Consider the following 20,458-nt stretch of genomic DNA (forward strand, 5'->3'; position numbering starts at 1 on the left):
TTCACCTTCAGCATCAGTCCTTCCAGTGAATATTCAGGACTGATTTCCTTTAGGATGGACTAGTTGGATCTCCTTGCTGTCCAAGGGGCTCTCAAGAGTCTTCAGTATAGCATTGTTCTTGGGCTCTATATGCTGTGCAGTAGATCTCTAGGATTTATTCATCTGGCACAACTGGAACTCTGTACCCTCTGACTAATATCCCCATTACCTCATTCTCCCAGCCCATTCTACTCTCTGTTTCTATGAATTTGACTATTTCAGATTCATCATATAAATGGTATCGTGTAGTATTTGTCCCTCTGTGCCTGGCTTATGTCACCTAGCATAACATCCTCCAGGTTCATCCATGCTGTCACAAATGGCAGGATTTTCTTCTTTTTTAAGTCTATGTGCAGCTTTAAATAAAGTCAATGAGAAAATTAATAACAAAATTGACACTGTCATAACAGTGACCTGAAATGCCAGTGCAGGTACCCATATCCCCAGAGGGCCCGAAGATGCACACTTGGGCTTAAGACACCCCCCGACCCACCCACCTACGGGAATTGCAGGATGGAGCATGGAGCATGAATGGCTCTGGTTATGTCCACCCTGACTCCTCCCTGCTGCCGATTCCTCCTGCCTTCACCCTCCCCTAGAAGTGGAGCCGTTTAAGTCTCTGTACCTCTCGGAGAAGATCCTGCTTCGGCTCTTGAAACATCCCAACGTGATCCAGGAGCTGAAGTTTGATGAGAAGAATAAGAAGGCCCCGGAACACTACCTCTACCAGCGCAACCGCCCCGTGGACTACTTTGTGCTGCTTCTGCAGGTGAGTGGGAAAGCCTTGGACCCTCCAAGGGCAAGGTAGGACTTCTCCAGGCTGACGAGGAATGCCCATGCCTCCTCCGAGCCAGGTTCCAAGGCTGCCTTGGGAGCAAGGCCAGTTGGGGCGGGCGTTTGTCCATGACTCACAGAAGGAGACAGGTGTGACTGGCTGGCATCCTAGAGTGATGGGATCTTGATGGCATTTAGTCTGATGTCAGCAATGTTTGTGGTTGGGGGTGCAGTGGGTAACTCCCAGCCGAGGGGTTCTGCTGCTGAACTTCCTAAACTGGTGTCCTACAAAATCCCTATCACCTCTTGTCTCTGCTTGGCCATGCCCAGGAATGCAACTGTGCACTGCCTCCCAAATTGCAGGCACTCCTTGTTTTAAGCTCTTCTCTCTGTCGAGCTAAAACCTCACCATCTCTGATTTCCACCCACTGGTCCATGCTCTGCTCTCTGGAGGCACATGAAACAGGTCCACTCTCTCTGCCACACTTCAACTGTTGCAGTCCCTTAATCTTCTCCTTAAGGGCGCTATGAGGGAATAAACAAGCAAATGAGAGAGCTGCAGCATCTTCCTGGTACTCACATGAGTACAGTCACCCACCCTGCCCTGAGGGGGTGTAAATAAGCGGAGAGGCCTGTTAATAAATGTCAGGCAAGGTTCCAGCCCCGCCTCCTGGCCTGGCTCCACCATTAGCCCCGCCCCTATTCACAGTCTCTTCCCAGTAGAATCTGGTGAACCCTAAATACAATGATTGTCTTAAAATCTTAATTAAATTCACAGTGACTTAGAAAGGGCCTCTCTGTTACAGTCCCCCTGCCACCTGTCTGCTCGGACATGGTATATGCCTCAAACCCATCCTTCCAGATAACCTCGTTAAAATGCCTTCTTCTCCAGAAATGGAGTCGCATTCTTTACTGTTGGAAATTGAGAAGGGTGTTTACATTGTTTATATAACACAAGGAACGCTAGTAGAGTCTTATGCCTAATATAAACATAACCATTTTCAAATAAATCTTGGCGGGGGTAAAATATAGGGGCAAGAGGGTAGGTTCAGAAATTGGAAAGACCTAGTTTTAAAATTCCAATATTGGTACTTGTTAACTAACCTTGACTCAGTTATTTAATCTTTGTGAGCCTCAAAATTGATTCATCTATAAAACTGGGGGTAAAAATAGTACAGGCCTTGTAGGGTCTGGGATGGATCCATGCAGTGCATACACACGGTTTCAGACCCCTAATAGCATACCATATGCTCAAGCTTCTCACAGAATCTGGCTTTATCTCAGCTAGAGATAATAGAGATGGTCTATCGGAGAAGGCAATGGCACCCCACTCCAGTACTCTTGCCTGGAAAATCCCATGGATGGAGGAGCCTGGTAGGCTGCAGTCCATGGGGTCGCTAAGAGTGGGACATGACTGAGAGACTGCACTTTCACTTTTCACTTTCATGCATTGGAGAAGGAAATGGCAACCCACTCCAGTGTTCTTGCCTGGAGAATCCCAGGGTCGGGGAGCCTGGTGGGCTGCCATCTATGGGGTCACACAGAGTTGGACACGACTGAAGTGACTTAGCAGCAGCAGTCTCAGACTATACCACTGGAGCAGTTTATGGGGTTTATGGGGTCCTGAGCTAGCTGGACCTGCCTCATGAAGGAGCCATTAGAGTCTTCAAGGAAAGCTTGCATGTTCATGACTGGATACTGCTTTATTAACTAAACAAGAACTTTACTGCCAAGGGCTCCTGAAGTTAAAGCTGCTGTTTCAAAACATATCTGGATGGAATTCACATTCTCCTGTGATAAGATTTTTAGGTCCACTTATTATCCAAACAGAAGTACTTAGGGTCATCTTCACTAAAAGAGCTGGAAGTGCTTGTCCACACCCTTAGCACACTACCTTCTTTCTCCAGGGTAAAGTGGAAGTGGAGGTTGGTAAGGAAGGCCTTCGCTTCGAGAACGGAGCCTTCACCTACTATGGTGTCCCAGCCATCATGACCACTGCTTGCTCAGGTATTCCAGTTTCCAAGCCATAGCTTATTGGGGAAGCAGTGGGATAGTGGAGAAAATGCATCTGGGTTCCAAGTCATGACTCCTGTTATGGACCCCGGACAAGCCTTTTACCTTCCCGGACTTTAGAAGTGGAAGTACATAGTAGACTGTAACATTATCCAGTGTTAGGGATGGATAGTGGTAATTTTCAATATGAAAAAACACATTTACTCTTTATACTTCCACCTGATTACCTGTTTTTGCAGGGTTGATTGGTGCTGTGGGTGGGGTGGGAGAGGGAGAATTCCTTTAAGAAGGTGTGTTTTCTGAATTGCCTCTGAAACACACTGCATCCTTCTGTCCTTAGATAACGATGTGCGGAAGGTTGGAAGTCTGGCTGGATCCTCTGTCTTTCGTATGTATCTCTCAAACCCCTCCCTCGTCCTCCCTGCCGAGGTCCTGCCTCAGCCCAGGCTGGGGACCCGGACCAACCACTCTCAGCCTGGGCTGGGACTAACATAAATGCTGGCAGCCTCTTTGTATGCTCTGCCAGGAACACTGCTTTCTGCCAGGTACCCGCAGACCACAGGGCAGGGGGCGGGGGAGCTTAGTTTCTGAGAGTCTAGAATGTTTTCTGCTGCTTCTCTGCTCATGTGCAAAATGATGAATGCCCAGCGAGGGAGGTTGTGAGGGGAGGCACCATTTGCTATCACCTGCCAGGGAATGCAAGCAGGTGGTTTTGTGTGCTCTGCTGGAGGTTGAACCGTTCCTTCTCTGCTGTGGTAATTCACCTTCTGTCCTCTACTTGCAAACCGTAATATGCTATTATTGTGTCTGTGGCATTTAGTAAGCAGCAACAGCAAGATCTTAGGATGTAAAGCCCAGGCTGGCACGTATATTGCTCATCTGCTTCTCTTTGCTCGTTGACCACATCTCAGCAGGTGGGGAGGGGTCTGCGGCTGGCCATGCATGCTGATGGCAGGGGCTGGCACAGGCTTCTGGTGGGTGTTCTCTGCCCCTTCTGTACTCTACCTTCTCTCTGCTTCCTGCATCAGTTATCGTACTTGTGTTTAGAGGGCATGGCATTTGTTGTGATATAAGTGTGATCCAAAAAGCATTATTTCTCTAGATTTGTCTTTGATTCACCAGTCTGAATTTTGCATTGCTTTCAGCTCTTAGTGTTTATGGTGGCCATTTTAATGCCAAATGGGTGTTTTTTCTCATCATAAAAAAAAAAGAAAATCTTCCATAGTGCTTTATATTGGGATTTATCAGAGGGTCCCAAAGCTTGAAATCACAATCCACGGCACCTGAAAAGTAGGTACTGTTGTAACAGAGAAACTAAAGAAATGACCTGCTCCGAATCACCTCAATGCAACTATTTACCTCAGTGCCTTCCAGTGGCCTGACTTGTTCAAACAGCACAATGAAATACAGATCTTAGATCCAACATGTTCCAGGATGTCATTTCTATGTGGGAATATTGGGACAATTTACAGTGTAATTTCCCATCCTGGCCCAACAGAGGACTTAAAAGAAATTGAAATAGCTGCCCACACCCAAGGAGTGGTCCCACATATGTGGAAGGAGGGCTGTAACAAAAAACCCTGGTATGTTGTTATATAAACTGGCAAATGTCAATTAAGGTTGGTGAAGGAAGCATCAGTTTGCAGAACAAGAAGTCAAGATATGGGAGAGGGATGGTCTACAGGACCAAGTAGACCTTGGTTCTCTAAAGGAGGTCTCCACCAGCCATCACATTGGTCCTTGCTCAAGGTAGAGTGACTACTGAGATTCAAAGTGTTACCTAGATGTGTTGGCCTTTACATAAGACCAAAAGAAGTGGGGACTCTAGGGGTAAATTGCTGCATAAAGGTCCCAAGCCCATCTAATTTACATGACTTTCTTTCTTTAAAAAAAATTTTTTTAAGTAGTGGGAAAATGTTATCTGGTTCCTCCTTCCTTCCTGTCTCTAGTTCTTCCTATCAAAATCCATTTTATCATTGAGACAGAATAAACCTGCAATAGTAATCTCTCCTTCAAAACTGGTTAACTAAAAAGAAATGTTAACCTCTCTTTCCCTCCCCACACTTCTGAGCATCTTTATTTATCCATCTTCAGGAGGAAAAAGAAATCAAATTAGCTTGAGGGATATAGAGACATTTTCCTTTCTCCCCCACGAGCCCTCCACATCTAATAGAGTTAGGTGTGGATAACTGCCAAGCCCACCACCACTACCCCCCTGCCCCTGCTTATTCCAGGTCCACCTCTCAGCCCAGGTCCAGCCACCCAGCATCTTTCACTGTCCAAGAACCTTACTTGTAGGTCAAGGAAGAGCTTAAGGCTGGACCACAAAGTGATGGATTCTTGTAGGGTCTCAGTCTACCTAACTAGCCCTGTCCTTGATGCCAATCTGGAGCTTTGTCAGCCTTGAGGGTGATAAATGAGATGATGAGTTTGCCAGAACACTGGCCCTGTGACCGATGCCTCAAAGTTGAGTCTGAGGTTATAAGTCAATCCCTCTGCTTTTCCTGTGCTGGGTGAAGGAAACACAATCAGTTTTGTCTCCTTTGTCTTGGTTCTGATTGCCAGGGAACCCAGGAGGACCAAAGTGAGCCTGGTAATCCGGAGGAATGGGGTCTGAGCTCAGCGTGACCAGAACAGATGCCCACAGGGGTGTGGAAGTGGGAGAGAACAAGGCTCCTATTTGCTTGACTGAGATATATTTAATTTGTAGGCCAGAAGTACTAGGATTCTTCTCGAGACAATGGGGTTTCTTATTCCAGTGTGTCTTGCAACACTAGGGGCCCATTTAAATATTCCTTGACAAAGAATGTGATTTCTTGACAAAATAAATGATTATCAGGTAGGATAAGGCTCTCCCCTCTCCCCTCTCCCCTTTACACTATTGGGTAATTTCGGGCAAATCATTGGGTGCAGCAACTAAGACTGCCAAAGCCACCTATTTCAGAGTGCTGTCACCTGCAGACTGACTTCAGTTTCTTGGAAGGGACTCTGGGAATGATCAGATAAGAGGGATAAAGACAGATTGCCTCCCGGACTGCTGGATCAGGATCAAGGTCGGTGAAGGACTGGAATATTACTACACATTCCACTCCACCCAGGCCCCAAGTGATAGCCAGCACCATTTCAGACTGTGGGGAAAGAGAGCGAAGGAAAAGGGGATAGGAAGAGAGGTACTTTGGAGCACTTGTACTGGCTAAGAAGTGACTGATTTAGTTTATCAAGTTGATTCACATTAAGATTGCTAGAAACTGCCCTTCCTGTGTCCCAAGGCTCTAGCTGTGCACAGTTCCTCCCCAGCACTGTGCCCACAGAGGGAACTCCTATGAGTCCGAGGCAGAAGATGGCCTCCTCTTCCTTGAGGATGCCCCCCCTAGCAGGAGCTTGCACTTTGCTTTCAGCCCTCCCGCAGGTGAGAAGCCCTAAGGCAGTCGGGAGGGCCCCGAGGGGATGCAGTGCTGGGCTCCCAACACATGTGCTGGCTCAAAAAGGAACAGACGGAACACTGCCCACGCATACTCCCTGCTGGGGCACTGCCTTTCTTGTCACTGGTGGGTCTCATCCCCTCTGAGATTATTGTGCATCTTTTTGGAAGAACTTCAGCAAAATCTATCTATTTTCTTCTTTCCGGAGAGTGACTTTGTGAGAAGATGCGATTACCATGTTTCCAGAGGCAAGACTCCCTTTGGCAGAGAAATGGGATGTTGTGAAGATCCAGGAGCAGACTGTCTCACCCACTTTGCTCTTTGTCTCTCTCCTTTTGTGTTTATCTTCCCCTTCACAACTCACAAATCCTTGACTCTTTAGTGCCCGTCTCTGTGTCTCGTACCTTCGCCTTCAGCAGAGGGGACTCTCTGGCAGGCTCCCCAGGTAAACATGCATGGGGTCTCGGTCTCCATAGATCCATGGGGTCTCCATAGATCCATGGGGTTTACAAGAGGCCTTTGGTCTCTGTCACTGTCCCGCATGAAAACTAGCCTCTCCCAACAGACACGCCCAGGACGTAGGCATGGCACGATGCATTGCTACTACTCACTGGTACTCACTGTCCAAGCGTTGCTGGTGCAGCGGTGTCACTTATGAACTTAGCCCCCAGGGATATGCCTGTGTGCATCCATGTGAGAAATGGGGAGGGCTGGAGAGGAACGGTCTGAGTTTTTCCTTATCGTTTGTCTGACTGCAGAAAGGAGGGATAAGAGGTGCAGCAGATGAAAAATGGGAGAAAACAATGAAAGGCTATGCTTTATTTCCATTTTTCCTCTGTCTTTTCCTCTACGTGGTCTCTGACCTCAGTTAACCACTAACCCCACCTCATCTTGCTTGAAATGTTACTATGTAGTGACCATAATCACTCTGGCTCTGCTCACACAAAGGATGCTATATTAAAAACTTCAGAACAGCTTTTCATTAGGTTGAACCTCTCCTGTTAATGAAAAGTTACCGATTTCCTTTTAATCAGGTAAAGCAGCTCCATACTATAACTCTAAGATGGAATAGAATAGAATAGAATAGAATAAATCTCAATAATCGGTTAAGAACTTGTTTCCTTTTTTCATCCCTAGAAGTTGATCTCTTAGTTTCATGGAGGAAATAATGACCAAACTAAGGATTTATTTAAGTTACCCTGAAGTTAAAGCACAATCCACTTCCCCACACCCTCTACATCCGTCTTCCTTATTCCAATGCTATGGTAGTGATTCTGAGGCCCCACCATAGCCTCATCATCAAGAAATCAATTGTATTTCACTGTGTATATAGTAGATTCTCAACATTCAAATAGGCTGAGACCTCAAACCCCCAAATTTGCAACTTCAGAACTATTTATGTTGACTTCTACGTTCTCACAAATCACAGTTTTCCATCAAAAGCCATCTGGTTCCCATGCTTATCTGTATAAAACAAATTAACCACCTTCTCCAATTTTATCAGTTTTCTCTCTTCATGGTGATTTTCCACCAATAAATAAAATTTTTTTTCTCACTTTGTGGGAGCTCATGCCTTTATGATGACTACAGGAGAATGGCCCATCAGAGATGCCATTCTGGTGCCCTCACCAGCTGAGTGGTCACTCCCACATGCCAGCAAAATTAGAAATGACCACATCATGGACCTTCAAGATCCTTCCCACGTGGGGAGTCTTGATGAATGAATAATGTGCTCTTTAGTTTCAGCAGAAAGGGAAGATGCACATTTTTAAAATATTTTCAACTAAAAAGATCAAAGCATTAAAAAAGAAGAAGAATGAAAGCATGAGAGCTGGAATATACTTTTTAAAAATCAACCCTCAGCTCATCAGAAAACCTAGTTAATGAAAACTTCCTACTTAAAAAAAGGTTAGTTCTAGTTCATCAGTATAATCCTATAATTGAGTGTTTCCAGTCATTCTTACTTCTGTTCCATCTCAGCAGAAGAAGAAGCCTCACTCATTGGATTTACAGAAAGCAGTTCTGGGAACATTCTGGCCCCATACTTGATTTATTAATACAGATGCATTAATTTACATATATTATGTCTTCAGTTCAGTTCAGTCGCTCAGTCATGTCCGACTCTCTGTGACCCCATGAATTGCAGTATGCCAGGCCTCCCTGTCCATCACCAACTCCCGGAGTTCACTCAAATTCATGTCCATTGAGTCGGTGATGCCATCCAGCCATCTCATCTTCTGTCGTCCCCTTCTCCTCCTGCCCACAATCCCTCCCAGCATCAGAGTCTTTTCCAATGAGTCAACTCTTTGCATGAGGTGGCCAAAGTACTGGAGTTTCAGCTTTAGCATCAGTCCTTCCAAAGAACACCCAGGACTGATCTCCTTCAGAATGGACTGGTTGGATCTTCTCGCACTCCAAGGGACTCTCAAGAGTCTTCTCCAACACCACAGTTCAAAAGCCTCAATTCTTCAGTGCTCAGCTTTCTTCACAGTCCAACTTTCACATCCATACATGACCACTGGAAAAACCATAGCCTTGACTAGACGGACTTTTGTTGGCAAAGTAATGTCTCTGCTTTTGAATATACTGTCTAGGTTGGTCATAAATTTCCTTCCAAGGAGTAAGCGTCTTTTAATTTCATGGCTGCAGTCACCATCTGCAGTGATTTGGGAGCTCAAAAAAATAAAGTCTGACACTGTTTCCCCATCTATTTGCCATGAAGTGATGGGACCAGATGCCATGACCTTAGTTTTCTGAATGTTGAGTTTTAAGCCAACTTTTTCACTCTCCTCTTTCACTTTCATCAAGAGGCTTTTTAGTTCTTCTCCACTTTCTGCCATAAGGGTGGTGTCATATGCATACCTGAGGTTATTGATATTTCTCCCAGCAATCTTGATTCCCTCTTGTGCTTCTTCTAGCCCAGCGTTCCTCATGATGTACCCTGCATATAAGTTAAATAAGCAGGGTGACAATATACAGCCTTGACGTACTCCTTTTCCTATTTGGAACCAGTGTGTTGTTCCATGTCCAGTTCTAACTGTTGCTTCCTGACCTGCATATAGGTTTCTCAAGAGGCAGGTCAGGTGGTCTGGTATTCCCATCTCTTTCAGAATTTTCCACAGTTTATTGTGATCCACACAGTCAAAGGCTTTGGCATAGTCAATAAAGCAGAAATAGATGTTTTTCTGGAACTCTCTTGCTTTTTCCATGATCCAGCGGATGTTGACAATTTGATCTCTGGTTCCTCTGCCTTTTCTAAAACCAGCTTGAACATCTGGAAGTTCACGGTTCACGTATTGCTAAAGCCTGGCTTGGAGAATTTTGAGCATTACTTTACTAGCGTGTGAGATGAATGCAATTGTGCAGTAGTTTGAGCATTCTTTGGCATTGCCTTTCTTTGGGATTGGAATGAAAACTGACCCTTTCCAGTCCTGTGGCCACTGCTGAGTTTTCCAAATTTGCTGGCATATTGAGTGCAGCACTTTCACAGCATCATCTTTCAGAATTTGAAATAGCTCAACTGGAATTCCATCACCTCCACTAGCTTTGTTCGTAGTGATGCTTTCTAAGGCCCACTTGACTTCACAGTCCAGGATGTCTGGCTCTAGGACAGTGATCACAGCATCGTGATTATCTGGGTTGTGAAGATCTTTTTTGTACAGTTCTTCTGTGTATTCTTGCCACCTCTTCTTAATAGCTTCTGCTTCTGTTAGGTCCATACCATTTCTGTCCTTTATCGAGCCCATCTTTGCATGAAATGTTCCCTTGGTATCTCTGATTTTCTTGAAGAGATCTCTAGTCTTTCCCATTCTGTTGTTTTCCTCTATTTCTTTGCATTGATCATTGAGGAAGGCTTTCTTATCTCTCCTTGCTATTCTTTGGAACTCTGCATTCAGATGCTTATATCTTTCCTTTTCTCCTTTGCTTTTTGCTTCTCTTCTTTTCACAGCTATTTGTAAGGCCTCCCCAGACAGCCATTTTGCTTTTTTGCATTTCTTTTCCGTGGGGATGGTCTTGATCCCTTTCTCCTGTACAATGTCACGAACCTCAGTCCATAGTTCATCAGGCACTCTATCAAATCTAGTCCCTTAAATCTATTTCTCACTTTCACTGTGTAATCATAAAGAATTTGATTTAGGTCATTCCTGAATGGTCTAGTGGTTTTCCCTACTTTCTTCAATTTAAGTGTGAATCTGGCAGTAAGGAGTTCATGATCTGAGCCACAGTCAGCTCCTGGTCTTGTTTTTGCTGACTGTATAGAGCTTCTCCATCTTTGGCTGCAAAGAATATAATCAGTCTGATTTCGGTGTTGACCATCTGGTGATGTCAATGTGTAGAGTCTTCTCTTGTGTTGTTGGAAGAGGATGTTTGCTATGTCCAGTGGGTTCTCTTGGCAAAACTCTATTAGCCTTTGCCCTGCTTCATTCCATATTCCAAGGCCAAATTTGCCTGTTACCCCAGGTGTTTCTTGACTTCTTACTCTTGCATTCCAGTCCCCTATAATGAAAAGGACATCTTCTTTGGGTGTTAGTTCTAAAAGGTCTTGGAGGTCTTCATTGTTATGTCTTACTCCCATCTTTTTTTTTTTTGGTTACACCACATGGCAGGCGGGATCTTAGTTTCCCTACCAGGGATCGAACTCTTGCCCCCTTCAGTGGAAGCACAGAGTCCTAACCTTTGGACCTCCAGGAGAGTCCCTGGAAATTAAGAGGGCTTTTAGGTTTTAAAAGACCTGGTTATTTTGTTTAAATCCCGACAACCACCTTAGGAGATGGGCAGAAATTGTTTGGGGACAATAGGTAAGGAAACAACTCTAAGAAATTAAGCGGCTGGGTCAGTGTCAGACGTGTAATTAGGATGCGGAGGGCTGAGGACCAGAATCCAACTCTCTTAGGCCTTGTTCTGTTGCCTGGGACCTTACTGTGTTTCTGAATGTGGGCCTGTTGTGCCCTCTAGAGGGCTGTGACTTGTTTGCATTTTGAAAGCAGCTGTGCTAATCAACTATGGTATGTACTCACCTTGGATTGAGGCTGGTGGTCCCTACTCCAAATATTGCCACTATTACTCATAGGCAGTTTCCTTCTAGCTGAGCCTGAGGGTGAAATAAGGAGAGCAGAGTGTGTGGGGATTACCTCCAGAGTGTGCTGCGATATGTGATTAGCCAGATTTGCAGGCGTTTTTATTTAAAACCACTGAGAGTACACAGCCGCACTACAGTTACCATTCCCTCTCCCCGGATTCGTTCCTTTTTTCTTCTCCTGATGGTGGAGATGATTTCAAGTTCCCCATGACAGTCCTTCTGAATCCATGAAAGAACAAAAGCAAGAGAGAGGCCGCGAGCGAGAGTCCTTGTTCAAAGCCCAGTTGCATTTGTAATGTACTTTGAGATCAGTGAGGATAGTTTTTTCCCCAGAATATAAAGGAAGAACCTAAAAATAATCTTTTTACTTTGTGAAATGTGGTAAGTGGAAATATTCCTTTGGGTCGGCTCTTGCATAGTCAACATTTGGGAACCATTAAAGCTCCATGTAATGTGAGCGAGTTCATCTGGGCTCCTAACTTGGGCTGATTTGCAGAGTTCACATTGTAGCTTTGACAGAGAGCTTTTGGCATTTGGTTTTCTGATGTTGAATAGTACCCCAGAATGATGAATTTTAATAATCCTAGTTTGTACTCTTATAAGCCTGTGTAATTAAATTCCCGCATCCAGTTTAGAAAGCACAGATGGCCTGTGGCATAGTGACGATGACCAAATTGGGCTGTTCCTCTCTGTCCCTCAGTGAGACTTGGAAAGATGTAAGCAGGCAGCTGATGAACCCTACCTCTTCTCACATCCCCAGACTGAAAAGGAGAATGAAGCGTTCTTCTGTGCGTGGCTCCTGTTCCTGGGATAGAGTTGTGAGAGCTCTGGGCACAGGTGTCACGAGTAAAGCAAGAGTCGCAGAGGTGTGTCTAGGTTTTCAGGGCCCCTGCCTATCCGTACAGAATGAGGGGAGATTCCATCCAGCCCTGACTTCTCTTTAAAATCCTCTTCCACCCCTTCTCTCACCACAACCCGATTTTACCCCAGTGTCTTCTCCACCCAACCTCAGTAACTCCAACTTGCCATCCAGGACAGATGTACCTTACAGGCAAACCACATGAAGTCTGCAGGATTGAGCTTGCCACACTTCTCCACCCAAATTGAGAGCATGATGTAAGAGCAAGATGGGCGAGGGAGATGTCAACAGCTTGGCCTGAGCCCTATTGAGGGATCCTGTGGTCAGTTTCATGCATCACTGCCCAATCCGTCGCCTCTTAGACCTCTTTGCCCTGTGCTTAGAATTTTTCTTCTCTCTTCAGTCCCCCAAGCTGCGCCTCTGTGCTCTTAGAAAATGCCAAGGGGAATTATACAACTTGAACTAGTTTGCCATGCTGCTGGGACACTCGTCTGTTACTGATTTCTTCTCTTTTTTTTTTTTATTAAAAGCATTTCCATTTCCCTTGCTCAAAAACTTCTGAGTGTATGTGCACAATTACCAAAATGCCGAGTCATCAGCGTCCTACCTATTGAGGAATGTCAGGCTCTGGGACACAAAATCATTGATCTTGCACAACAGTCAGATGAGCTGGGACTTTCTTTGTCATGAAATGAAGATTCCTTTTTCATTCTAAAGATGGCTTTTATAGACCCAACCTTTGTAAGACAGCTGTATCTTTTGCTGTAGAGAATCCTTTGGGATATTATGAATGAACCTTCAATAGCATTGTCTTTACTTAAAAAACCAAGAAATATGTTTTTCCTCCCAGCACAACAGTGATGTTGCTTGTGTTTGACTTGTGGGCCCTATGAGTGACAGCAGGGCGACATGCCTGCCCTGGGTGCCAGTGAAGACGAGAGCTTTGGGAAAAACAGGGGTGAAACTGTTTCCTCTGTTTTCAACAGCAAGTGGAAGTGATTCAGGCAGAAGTTAATTCTGTTCAGTTCAGTCGCTCAGTCATGTCCAACTCTTTGCAACCCCTTGGACTGCAGCATGCCAGCCTTCCCGGTCCATCACCAATTCCCAGAGCTTGCTCAAATTCATGTCCATCGAGTCGGTGATGCCATCCAACCATCTCATCCTCTGTTGTTCGCTTCTCCTCCTGCCTTCAAGCTTTGCTCAGCATCAGGGTCTTTTCCAGTGAGTCAGTTCTTGGCATCAGGTGGCCAAAGTATTGAAGTTTCAGCTTCAGCATCAGTCCTTCCAATGAATATTCAGGACTGATTTCCTTTAGGATTGACTGGTTTGATCTTGCAGTCCACGGGACTCTGAAAAGTCTTCTCCAACACCACAGTTCAAAAGCATCAATTTTTCAGTGCTCAGCCTTCTTTATGGTCCAGCTTTCACATCCATACATGACTACTGGAAAAACCACAGCTTTCACTAGACAGACATTTTTCAGCAAAGTAATGTCTCTGCTGTTTAATACGCTGTCTAGGTTTGTCATAGCTTGTAAGTAAGCGGAAGTTGATTAGTAGGCACGATATATTTCCCTATCAGCCTCACTGAAGCTGTCTTGAATGATGACATAAGGGATGAGAATGTAGAACAGAGAGATGTGGGGTTGTGGGGCACAGGTCCCACCAGGCAAAGTGGAGGATTATCAAGGAGCAGTGGTTATCTCTCAGGGTAACGGAAGCCACAAACCCCTGCTCACACCCACTCTCTTTGTTCCAAACTGAGTTGAGGACAAAACCTACCAGATCAAGGTGTGGTTTTCCAGACTCTTCTTGCACCAAGGAAGCCACGCTCCTGCAGGGCTGCCTGCCCCCTTTTCCATGACAACCAGACCTGAGGAAGCACTACCAACTGACTTAGTCAGCCACCACCTCAGAACAGCCACAGTGGGTCTAGGCAAGCCAGACCTTGTCCATTTATTTCAAGGGACCAGGGCCAAATGTGAAATGCGTCTTTTTCTGCCCAATACTGCTGCTCTTCACAGTCACATTGGTGCTTTATTCTGTTCTCCACATCACCATCACTGTCCCTCTCGGCCCCTGGTCACTCCAGCGTCACCCGGCTGGTAAGTAGGATTCCAGGCCTCCTGGTTTCACACGCTCTTATTAAATAGACAAACAGAAGGTTCTGATGTTTCCTGAGGCCTCTTCCTCGAGTTATGGGGCCGTGGCAGTGCATTCCTGGAGTGTCCTTCTGCCCACCCCTCACTTCAAGAAGTCAGTCTACCAGGAATGACTTAGGTTGCTGGAAAAGGCTTTCTGATTCCAGAGTGACTAAAAGGTCTGAAACCTTTTTAAAAACAAAATTTAGATTCTAAATAAAAACTCCTTCAGGGACTGTTAGGTGCTGATTGTTCATTCCATCCTTCTTTAATGAGCACCTACTCTGGGCCAGGCACTGTGGTAGATACCAGATATACAACAACGACCAGAAAAGACAAGGTCTCTGCCCTCATGGAATTTAGCATTGAACTGAGCAGACATTACAAATAAATACAAACATGTAATTAATTAAAACTTGTGAAAAGTGCTTTAAAGGGATGAACAGGGGACAGTGATAGAGGAAAATAGGGGGAATATTCTTAAGGTGGCCAGACCGGATCTTAGAGAAGAAGAGGAAAATAACAGAATATGAAAGACTAGAGATCTCTTCAAAAAAATCAGAGATACCAAGGGAACATTTCATGCAAAGATGGGCTCGATAAAGGACAGAAATGGTATGGACCTAACAGAAGCAGAAGCTATTAAGAAGAGGTGGCAAGAATACACAGAAGAACTGTACAAAAAAGATCTTTACAACCCAGATAATCACGATGCTGTGATCACTGTCCTAGAGCCAGACATCCTGGACTGTGAAGTCAAGTGGGCCTTAGAAAGCATCACTACGAACAAAGCTAGTGGAGGTGATGGAATTCCAGTTGAGCTATTTCAAATTCTGAAAGATGATGCTGTGAAAGTGCTACACTCAATATGCCAGCAAATTTGGAAAACTCAGCAGTGGCCACAGGACTGGAAAGGGTCAGTTTTCATTCCAATCCCAAAGAAAGGCAATGCCAAAGAATGCTCAAACTACTGCACAATTGCACTCATCTTACACGCTAGTAAAGTAATGCTCAAAATTCTCCAAGCCAGGCTTTAGCAATACGTGAACCGTGAACTTCCAGATGTTCAAGCTGGTTTTAGAAAAGGCAGAGGAACCAGGGATCAAATTGTCAACATCCGCTGGATCATGGAAAAAGCAAGAGAGTTCCAGAAAAACATCTATTTCTGCTTTATTGACTATGCCAAAGCCTTTGACTGTGTGGATCACAATAAACTGTGGAAAATTCTGAAAGAGATGGGAATACCAGACCACCTGACCTGCCTCTTGAGAAACCTATATGCAGGTCAGGAAGCAACAGTTAGAACTGGACATGGAACAACACACTGGTTCCAAATAGGAAAAGGAGTACGTCAAGGCTGTATATTGTCACCCTGCTTATTTAACTTATATGCAGGGTACATCATGAGAAATGCTGGGCTGGAGGAAGCACAAACTGGAATCAAGATTGCTGGGAGAAATATCAATAACCTCAGATATGCAGATGGACACTACCCTTATGGCAGAAAGTGAAGAGGAACTAAAAAGCCTCTTGATGAAAGTGAAAGAGGAGAGTGAAAAAGTTGGCTTAAAGCTCAACATTCAGAAAACTAAGGTCATGGCATCTGGTCCCATCACTTCATGGGAACTAGATGGGGAAACAGTGGAAACAGTGTCAGACTTTATTTTTTTGAGCTCCCAAATCACTGCAGATGGTGACTGCAGCCATGAAATTAAAAGACACTTACTCCTTGGAAGGAAAGTTATGACCAACCTAGATAGCATATTCAAAAGCAGAGACATTACTTTGCCAACAAAAGTCCGTCTAGTCAAGGCTATGGTTTTTCCAGTAGTCATGTATGGATGTGAGAGTTGGACTGTGAAGAAAGCTGAGCGCCGAAGAATTGATGCTTTTGAACTGTGGTGTTGGAGAAGACTCTTGAGAGTCCCTTGGACTGCAAGGAGATCCAACCAGTCCATTCTGAAGGAGATCAGCCCTGGGATTTCTTTGGAAGGAATGATGCTCAAGCTGAAACTCCAGTACTTTGGCCACCTCATGCGAAGAGTTGACTCATTGGAAAAGACTCTGATGCTGGGAGGGATTGTGGGCAGGAGGAGAAGGGGATGACAGAGGATGAGATGGCTGGATGGCATCACTGACTCGATGGACATGAGTCTGAGTGAACTCCGGGAGTTGGTGATGGACAGGGAGGCCTGGCATGCTGCGATTCATGGGGTCGCGAAGAGTTGGTACGACTGAGCGACTGAACTGAATGACTGAAAAGTGAGTGCAGGGATTGGGGGGTAAAATGAGGGGAGAAAAGGGGGCATGAGGGTAAAATGAGCAGGAGGGGAGAAGGGGAAATGGCATCTACTGAGGTGGGGGAGGCTTACATGATTGAGAATCCCCAAGGGGGCCAGTAGGCTGGAGCAGAACAAGCATGGTGGGAAGGGAGCCCCAGGAGGAGATCAGATGGGAAAGCAGGGGTCAAGCCATGGCGGGGTTAGTGCTTAGGGTCAAGTCATGGGGGCTTAGATTCAACTGGAAGTTGACTTGTGTATTTTTTTTAATATTTATTTATTTGGCTGCATCAGGTCTTAGTTGTGGCACTCAAGCTCTTTGGTTGCAGCGCACGGACTCTCTAGCTGTGGCATGCGGTCTTGGTTCCTAGTCCCCCACCAGGAATTGACCTGTGTCCTTTACATTGCAAGGCAGATTCTTAACCACTGAACCACCAGGGAAGTCCCCTGATTTGTGTTTTGAAAATGTGCTTTTGACAGCTGAGGTGAGAACAGATTATGAGATTATAAGTGGGAAGACCGGACTGTGGTCTAGGCAAGAGTGACGGTAACTGGGACTTGAGCCGAAACAGAGACCTGATGTGGGGCTGATGGATTGGCAGGAGTCGCAGGAGACTCCCAGGTTTCTGGTTCAAGTAACAGTGTATATGCGGATGACACTTAACTGAGAAGGGAAACACTGAAGGTAGAACCCTTAATTCTATACTCTGATCAAGGCAGTGATTATTCTGGCTCTAATGAGAAAATGATTCAACATATTGTCATTTTAATCTTTCCACAACAGTAACAGCTTGACAGCTAATCAGACCTTCAGACCTCCGGAAGTCACTCCAAAGAGATGCTAATCATTTTGATGGATTGGCAGCATTATCTTAAGAAACAGAATTAAATTCCTAAAGTTCTTCCCTGAAGGAACCAAGGAGCCTAATCTCTTAACAATCAGGCTCTTCATTGGCGCCCCTGAACTGACTGTGTCAGGAGAGGCCACAGCTTCCCACTTCTCTTTCTTGGGAAGAAATGCAGAGTGGTGTCAGAGGGATGCAGAGCGGTGGAAAGGGCTTTGCAGTCTCACTCAGGGTTATTCTGTGGTGGAGGTAATGCTAAAGTCACCTTAGAACCTCTCTTCTATTGATCCTGGGAGGGCAGTTCCCAGTCCATTTTGAAACCAAGTGATACGGTCATAATTGAATGTTCCCAAGAAATTGTTCTTGAAAATGGAAAGAGAGACTGACTCAGAATATTCAGGAGGCCTTTGACCAAAGGCCTGGAGCACTGTTCCAGCCTCTGGCCTGTGAGCCTAAAGAAAGCCCTGCCTGAGAACCATCCCGCAGGGGGCTCCACTTTGGCCCTCCCCAGCTCCACCTCCTCTCTGCGGGGTGAGTAGTTCGTGGAGCCAAAGGGATGTACCACCCAGAGCTGTGTTTTTCCTTCTAGACCATATTTCAGATACAAGAATCCTGAATTTTCCACCCAGACAGCTCTAGGAGACCAGGCCGGGAAGCCCTAGGGCAGGGCAGGGTCTCCCCCTACAGCCTATTTTCTGGCACAAAACTCTAAGGAGCCTGACCTGGCCTACTAGGTTGTCAAGACGGTGTTATTTGTCAAGGAGAAGTGTAGAGCATATTTTAACAGTTTATTGATGTGATTTAAATATCTATCCATATGGTTTGTGGGCCTCTGCTGGTCCCTGCCTGGAGGCAGGCCTGATACTCCCTCTGAAATGCTTCACCACAGTGAGGGCTGGTTATCTGTGCTTGCCAGGTGGATTTTAGGGCAAACCTAAGGCTTCAGCCTTTCTAAAAGAAGGTTTGTGAATGGAGTTTATATAAAATAACTCACTTTGGTAAATAAAGGGTCTCATGGTCTGGGGTAGCCACCCACACTCACAATGGGGTCCTCATGTCCTTCCCTTCCTTACCCCTGAACCAAGAAGGGCAGTGGGCCACCCAGCTCCTCGCTGGTAGAGGTCGTGGGGAGGGAAGGAGCCTGAGCCACGTGGAGCCCCGAGGTCTGAATCTGATACTCAGAAACGGAGCAGCAGGGCATTTCCTGGGCTCTGCGGGGAGAGGTGAGGGCCCCATGCTGCCATAACCTAAATGTCCTGCGGGACCTCAGTAAACCACACCCCTTCCTCTCTCTCCCTCCTTCTCCTCCCACTACTGCCTCCCCACCCCACCCTCCTTGCCTTTCCCCCATCTCCTCTCTTGTCTGCAGTAAACCGGTCCCCTTCCCGCTGCAGTGGGTTGAACCGCTCGGAGTCTCCGAACCGTGAGCGCAGCGACTTTGGGGGGAGCAACACCCAGCTGTGCAGCAGCAGCAACAACCTCTACACACCCGACTACTCGGTCCACATCCTCAGCGACGTGCAGTTCGTGAAGGTAACTCTGCAGAGGACCCTCCCCCACCCCGACCCTGCACCCTTCTGTTCCCCGTTCCCCATACCTCGGCTTTCTAAAGGCCCTGGTTTTAGTCAGTTGTTGTTTTTTTTTTTCCCAGTCAGTTTTATTCTGTTCATTATTTGTCACTATTATCGTTCCTTTGTTCATTTGAACCCTGGTTGTTCATGACTGTCTCCCCATTTTTCATGTGGAGAAACTGAGGCAGGAAGAGATAGGGAATTAGCTTGCCTGAGAGAAGTTGCCAGCAGGACTGTTTCCTTTAGTTGCCCCATCATTGGCACAAGGTTGATGTGGTTTATTCAAGATACATTTGCAGGGGATTAATAAACCAAGCATATAGGAGCGTATCCCTGGCAAAGGAAATGGCAACCCACTCCAGTATTCTTGTCTGGGAAATCCCATGGACAGAGGAGCCTGGCAGGCTACAGTCCATAGGGTCACAAAAGAGTTGGTCACAACTTAGGGACTAATCAACAACAATATAGTCGTGTATAGTGGCTTCCCAGTGCCTCCATGCGTGCTCCATGGTGTTTGACTCTTTGTGACCCCACGGACTCTAGTCCACCAGACTCTTCTTTCTGTGGGGATTCCCAGGCAAGAATACTGGAGTGGGTTGCCATTTCCTCCTCCAGGGGTCTTCCTGACCCAGGGATTAAACCCGCATCGCCTGCATCTACTGCATTGGCAGGCAGATTCTTAACCACTGAGCCACATGGGAATCCCAGCTATGATCTTACATATGTATCAGGTTTCACATATTATTATCTAGAAATCTAAAACACAATGCAGTCTGTGAGCTGAAAATCTTTGTAGTAATTATCATACCACCTTGCCCTGTCCCTGACCTATCTGAAGAGAATCACTTTGCAAGTATGAGAGAGGCAGCAATGCTTATCACCTTGTAATTAAGGAAAGCTGTTTCTTCATACCCCTCATTGAGTTTAATATTAGACAAACACATTCTAAGATTTCCTGCTTTCTCTTGCTTTGATAGGTTTTATGTTGTTGGTTTTGTTTGCTAGCCTTCCACAAATCATTACACACTTGGCCTGAGATCAGAAGGGAACCCATTTACCTGAGTCCAGCTGAACACCCAACGTGCTCACTCGGTGACTGTCGTCCCGGTTACAGGGGATGAGGGTGTGCTGAATCACAAAGGTGGGAAAAGGTCCTTTCCTTCTGTTCAGAACACTCACCCTGATAATTTGAGGGTGGTGTGTGCTGACTGGCTTTCTGTGTTCCATGACTCTGTAGACACCCTGAACTAAAATACACATCGTTGATAAAAGTAACCCTGGAGAGTTACCAGAGGAGGGGCTGTACCTGTGGAATGGGCTGGGGTAATGACTGTTGGTGGCGTGCCCTGTGCCACGCACTTTAAGTCCTTGATCTGAATTATCCACTTAGTCCCACAACCACCTTAAGAGGTAGGTACTCTGTCATCCCCACTTTA

General features: G+C 45.8%; 1 protein-coding gene across 4 annotated transcripts in view; it reads left to right on the forward strand.

Moving 5' to 3' along the window:
* The window catches only part of CNNM1 (cyclin and CBS domain divalent metal cation transport mediator 1), a 69,232-nt gene that overhangs the window by 34,790 nt on the left and 13,984 nt on the right, over positions 1-20,458 (forward strand). For 2 of the 4 annotated variants that reach the window (XM_070780625.1, XM_070780624.1), the window contains exons 4-8: positions 639-808; positions 2,721-2,820; positions 3,167-3,214; positions 6,631-6,693; positions 18,821-18,984. In XM_070780625.1, the coding sequence (XP_070636726.1) occupies positions 639-808; positions 2,721-2,820; positions 3,167-3,214; positions 6,631-6,693; positions 18,821-18,984 (545 nt within the window). The remainder of the gene's footprint in view (positions 1-638; positions 809-2,720; positions 2,821-3,166; positions 3,215-6,630; positions 6,694-18,820; positions 18,985-20,458) is intronic. The other 2 variants (XM_070780626.1, XM_019988415.2) reach the window with 1 other exon arrangement.

This window comes from Bos indicus, chromosome 26 (genome assembly GCF_029378745.1).
Source record: "Bos indicus isolate NIAB-ARS_2022 breed Sahiwal x Tharparkar chromosome 26, NIAB-ARS_B.indTharparkar_mat_pri_1.0, whole genome shotgun sequence".
Lineage (NCBI taxonomy): Eukaryota > Metazoa > Chordata > Mammalia > Artiodactyla > Bovidae > Bos > Bos indicus.